Source organism: Zalophus californianus, chromosome 1, assembly GCF_009762305.2.
Source record: "Zalophus californianus isolate mZalCal1 chromosome 1, mZalCal1.pri.v2, whole genome shotgun sequence".
Lineage (NCBI taxonomy): Eukaryota > Metazoa > Chordata > Mammalia > Carnivora > Otariidae > Zalophus > Zalophus californianus.
Window position 1 is genome coordinate 204,151,388 of NC_045595.1, and position 5,816 is coordinate 204,157,203.

Below are 5,816 nucleotides of genomic sequence, written 5' to 3' on the forward strand. Positions count from 1 at the left end.
AGTGCCTATTAATGAGTTCAGACACTACTACTACACCTGAAAAGGTGGCAAAATTAGAAGGTCAAACACTAACAGAAAAAGGTCAAGGCTGCCTCAGAGGAGAGAGAAGCGTCAGATCACAATTCAACAAACGCTGACCAACCGGCCATAATCTTTTCTCTGGCCTGAAACTTAGTTCCTTCAATTAGTGAATCTGTTTTTCCGTAAGCAAATTTGCCTTCTTCACAGGAATAATCTCTTCACAGTTTTTATATCATCAATCAAAAAGAGAAAAAGTATTTATTCAGGTGATCAGCCAAAAATACGGTTATTATTCTTAGTAGTTGTTTATATAACAAAGGACCGTTGGATAATCATTAAAATGAACTTTATTCACCTTATTAATATAGACAACATTTACGAACATAAAGCGTGCTGTGTTGAAATTAAGGATTTACTAGTGCTTTCTGGTAAATTTACCTTCCCATTATCCAATATTGAAAATGGTTTCCTTTGATTTTTTTTTAAAGATTTATTTATTTATTTGACAGGGGGAGAGAGAGATCACAAGCAGGGGGAGTGGGAGGGGAAGAAGCAGGCTCCCCACCGAGCAGAGAGCCCAATGCGGGGCTCAATTCCAGGACCCCAGGATCATGACCTGAGCTGAAGGCGGATGCCCAACTGACTGAGCCACCCAGGTGCCCCAAAATGGTTTCCTTTGTATTATGTTGCTGCAATGCAACTAGGTGTCATACATCTAATTCCCATTGTTTTTTTTTTTTTTAAGATTTTGTTTATTTTATTTGACAGAGATAGAGCGCAGGCACACACAAGCAGGGGGAGCAACAGAGGGAGAGGGAGAAGCAGGCTCCCCGCTGAGCAGGGAGCCTGATGTGGGGCTCGATCCCAGGACACTGGGATCATGATCTGAGCTGAAGGCAGATGCTTAAACAACTGAGCCACCCAGGCACCCCTCATTCTTAACAAGATTCACAGAATCCTAGCCTTCTAAAATGTTTTATAACTATAGTTCTTATTATGTAGCTATATTACCTACTGTTCACAATTTTGTTTAGAGTAATGCCATCACTGGAGAAGGCACATAACTCATTCAGTAAAACAATGACATATTATACCAATTAATTACCCCATCATCTGAGCAGAAAGTCCTGACATTTCCTTTGAAGACGCAGTTTTACTTAACCATCACGCACTTTACAAAATAACTTGTTCTTTCAAAATCAGGGTGGCAAGTGCCCCTTCTGAACCACATCCATAATCCAGAACTCTGAGTTAAATAAGGAAACAGATCCGCTCTGTTTGACCACTCTCTGTATTCTTCTAGTTGCCCAATTCTGTGGCTAACGCAATTACGCAAACCTAAAAAAGTAAGATTTTCTGTAAGTGGACAGAACGCAACAATCTCATGAATATCAATCTCTTGTCATTTGCCAAAAGTGCAAACTGGCGCAAAATTCAGACATCTTTTCATTTATGAAAGGGTTCCTCAGATCGGAAATTGGATCCGTACACTGAGATTTTCAGATGGAAAAAGCCTCCGGGGAATCTGAGACATGACACAGAGAGGCTTCAGGTAAACTTAGAGATGAAGCCAGAAGTGAAACCTTAAGTTTCACCTGAGCTCAAGGAGTTTTTTTTTTTTTCTTTTACCTCCGAAAGGGCAGAGAATACACCCAAACTCTTTTAAAAGTGGCCACTGGAGTCTATTTCTAGAACAGCTATATCAACTAGCTTGGCTGATGGATTTCTACAGCCAAGATAGTGAAGTTGGGCAGGAAAAAGAACAACCCAGGTATTTCGTGCTTTTTGGTTTTGTTTTGTTTTTATTCAGTACCCACAGAGAAGGTCTATGAAAAAGGAAGAGTGCAGTAACTCCAATGGGCTAATTTCCAGATCGTAACATTTCCACCCACATAGAGTGTCCTAAAAGTCTTAGAACAGTTGTAAGCTTTAATAACCTCAGGTGTATAAATGCAGCAACCTTGCAAGAAACATTCATCATGTGAAGGTTTGCTTGCCTACAGTCTATACTTCCTTCGTTTTGTGAACTTTGATACTACTTTTTAAGGTTTTTTTTGTTGTTGTTGTTTGTTTCAGTAACTGTTTGAAGATGGCAACAGCAACTGTTTTTGAGGTATTAGAGCTGAAAACTGCCCTAAGACTTTTTGGAATACCCTTTATATGATCCCGTCTGAGTCCTTGTCCTAACTCACTTCACCCATGATTGACATTTAAACTCCAGAATGGGTTAAATTGTTTTCCAGGAGTTCTCTTCTTTTCTTGCAACATCCTCAGAGCAATGCTGGTTGAACGTTTCTCAGGCTCAGTTTCTTAACAGTTTTCTCACTCACACATCACTGGAGATGTGATTAGTTTTGTAAAAAGTACAGAGACTCAACAGTTCTCAGACTCTTGTGTTACAGCAATAAATCTCAGCTTCTAAGTGTGATGTCAGTACAACTGAAAATGGTTTGAGGTAGTACTGTGAATATTTAAGTGGTCATATTTTAATAAATTTCCACACATTCATCCAGTTAAAAAAACTTGTCTTGACTTCAGGTGTTTTCTCCCCTTCTCCCTGATCAGTGTTGTCTGGGTTTTTATCTGTGACTTCTGTTTTTATAAGGCTTTCATATACTTCCTGGGCTCTGGCAATTTCTTTCTGTGCATCAAAATGGACTTTTTGGCTGGTCAGGAGGGGAACGATTAAGTTAAAATCATTAATTCGCTTGTTTAGTTTTCTGATGTTTTCTTGAAACTGCTCACAAACTTGGCTCCACTGTTTCTGTTCAGTTGGTGTCATTGGATTCCCAAGTTTTTTCCTTGACACTAAAATCGCCTCTCTGAGTTGATCAATGGTATCCTTTATTTCCTTTTGCATTAGGATCCATTCTGGTTGGTATCCATTATCTATCAATATTCTGTTCAAGTTGTGAGTCATGGGATCAATATATGAACAGCCAGAAAATTTTTTTAGAGGTTTTCCCTTCCCACTGAGATTGTCAAAGTCTCCTTTGGCCATTGATTCCTGAATGAGATCCTCTACTAAACGCTCTATAGCTTGAGTTATCTTTTGTTCTTTACTCTGTCTTACATCTTTAACAATCAAACTATCGACGAAATACTGGCTTTGTAGTTTCTGCTTCTGATATTCCATCACTTGCTCAGTTGCACGGTCTGCTCTAAACTGCCTATATTGCTTCTCTCGTTGACTTGGAGTCCCAAAACCAATACCTTCAAAACTTAAATAATGCCGGTGTTGGGGTGTTTTATATTTGAATTTGTCTTCTTCTTCCTCTGCTTCTCCAACTTTATTCTGTTGGGCATTTGTTTGTTCTAGCACGTGGGAAAGCACCTTCCTATAAGCTTCTTCGATCCTTATAAATGTTGCAGAATCTGCAGTACTAGAGCCACCGTCTGGATGGTATTGCTTGGCAAGCTTATGAAAAGATTCCCTGACATCATCCGCAGAGCATCCTTCATCCAGATTGAGCAGCCTATAATATTCTCTCATCTTCTTTTTGGATTTATGAGTTGACATCATTCTATTTTTAATGACACCAAGATATGGGAGCATTTTCATTCTATTAGATATCACCGAAACATTTATCAGATGAGATCTTAAGATTTGAGCCATTGTCACATACATCGTGTTCATAATTGTACCCAGAGATCTTCCTAGAGATGGTCTACAAACAGACAACAAATACCAAGTGAAGAAAGCTGTTATTATCGGCAAATCTTATATTTTCAGCAATAAGGAAATTACAGGTACAATAAGGGGCAGTTCTTTCTAATGCTGCTGCCAAATGCTTACAGCTATACTTCACTTTTGTTAGCAGAGAAATGGAAGTTGATGATGCTTAGTATTAACATATTATGATATAATCTGGATTTTACTCCTCACTAACCAACCACAGAATTTCAGAGCTGGTAGGTTCTTAGAGATCTAATCCAATCTTCTCATTTATGAGAAGGTTAAGGTCGGCCCAGAAGGTTAAGCAACATAACCCAGTCACACAGCAAGGTGTAAGGAAAATGGTCAGGTTTAGGGCACAGTAAGGTCTTGCTTAATTCTCCGTATCCCTAGCAGATTATAAACTTCATCACCTCCACTCCATCTTAGTGTAATACTGTCTTCATCATCTCAAAGGAGTCTTCTCATGAGGCTTATCACACATGAAACAGAGAACACGAGCAAGTATGTACCTAGTCTGACACTAAATTGAATAGAATCAAGCGTCCAAAAGACTTGAAGCTCCCCACCTTATCAAGAAGGAGCTGTTTGCTACATGCTAGAAAACCAAGATGAAAGGTGGGCCCTCCGGACACGTTATTAAAAATAGTAAATAAAACGCATGGTCTAGCAGAAGAGGACAACTTACACCCAGATAATGGCAATGAAATGCCAGAAGCGGTTTAATTGCAAGTGGGACTTTGATGTACAAACGCTAAAACTGAGCTCCTGGGAACCCCAATTTTCTGGACAGTTGGGGTCAACGGCTTTAGAGTTGGGATGGTGGTGGCTGAGCCCACGGTGGCCATTGCGGGGCAGTGGTCAGTCCTGACGCGGGACACGCCCCGCCCCGCCCCCTACTCACCTCCACAGCCTTGGGGAAGGGGCTTAGCGGCTCCCGCCCCCATGCTGCGCCTCTGCGCATGCGTGCGCGGTCTGCCCTTCGCTGTCTGTCGTCTCGCTGTGGCCCAGGGGGAGTGTCTCCGCTGGACTAAACCATCTGTCGTCTTACCCTGAGGGGACCACAGTGTGGACGGAGGACAGAAGCGGACCTAATCGGCACAGAGGTCCTACTTTAACAGGAAACCCAGGAACCTCACCTAGAACGAACTCGACCCTGGGGGACACAGGCAGGACAACTCGGAGGCTCCGGCCCCGCTCCCACCTGCCCCAAGGGGGTGATCCGGCCGATTGGGATTGTGGGAGGTGTAGTTCGCAGGGAACTGCGGCGCACTGCGGCCTTCGCCGTGCGCGTGCGCCTTCCCGGAAGGCGGGGGCCGGAGGAAGTGTGGCTGTGGCCTGCAACTGGGGCGGGCAGACTCCATTGCAGAGTGTGGTGAGTGTAGGTTCCGACCCTTGAAGTCGCAGCGGTTCGGGGGCGACGGCCCTCGGTAAACTGCTTTTGCGAAGGGACGACGAGATCGTTTCCCCGAACAGGTCTGAACAGCCTCTTCCGTGTCTGCAGATGGGGCACCAGCGAAGAGACTTGAAAGTTCTACCCAACCCAGAAAGATCTAGCTAACCCAGGCTAGAATTAATTCGTTAATTCAGCAAGTACTTAACTGAGCAGCTCGCTTAGCCAGGCGTTGGTAGGTAGGGGGTGAAGACAGTTGAGCTCCAAATCAAAACAGGGGTCTCCTGGTTTTAAGCTCAGCCACTGTCATGGGGATTTCCTGTTTCGGAGGTAATTTTTTAAAAAAGAAAAGTAGAAAAAATAGAAAAAGGCAGAAAATTGCTTTTCTATGTGTCTGCCAGTAAAATAAGGGTACCAGTAAATGGTAAATGTATATTTAGCACTTTTTTGCCAGCTACTGTGCTAAGTGCTTTATAGTCTCTTAATCCTTACAACAGCCCTATGAAATAAAGTGTAGTTACCTTCCTCATTTACATATGACGAAATAATAATTGCATGAAATGCACTGAATTTTTGTGAGAATTACACAAGATATGTAAGCCACTTCGCACAATGCCTGGAGCATTAAGCAATGTATTTTATTATGACTATGCCTCCGAAAAGGAGCCAGAAATAGGTACTGGCCTTCCTAAGCTTCTGGATTATAGACCATATAATAGTTTGCTA

General features: G+C 42.3%; 1 protein-coding gene across 2 annotated transcripts; it reads right to left on the bottom strand.

Moving 5' to 3' along the window:
- Positions 1 to 361: 361 nt before the first annotated feature.
- On the bottom strand, positions 362 to 4,910 carry DNAJC28 (DnaJ heat shock protein family (Hsp40) member C28). Of its 2 annotated transcripts, none has more exons than XM_027587153.1 (2): positions 4,837 to 4,910; positions 362 to 3,689 (listed from the first exon to the last, which is right to left on the bottom strand). In XM_027587153.1, the coding sequence occupies exon 2, from the start codon at positions 3,656 to 3,658 to the stop codon at positions 2,501 to 2,503; it is 1,158 nt and encodes a 385-aa protein (XP_027442954.1). In that variant the 5' UTR covers positions 3,659 to 3,689; positions 4,837 to 4,910; the 3' UTR covers positions 362 to 2,500. The 2 variants fall into 2 exon arrangements, with proteins under 2 accessions (XP_027442954.1, XP_027442953.1); XM_027587152.1 differs by having other exon boundaries at positions 4,602 to 4,909.
- Between the last annotated feature and the right edge of the window lie 906 nt (positions 4,911 to 5,816).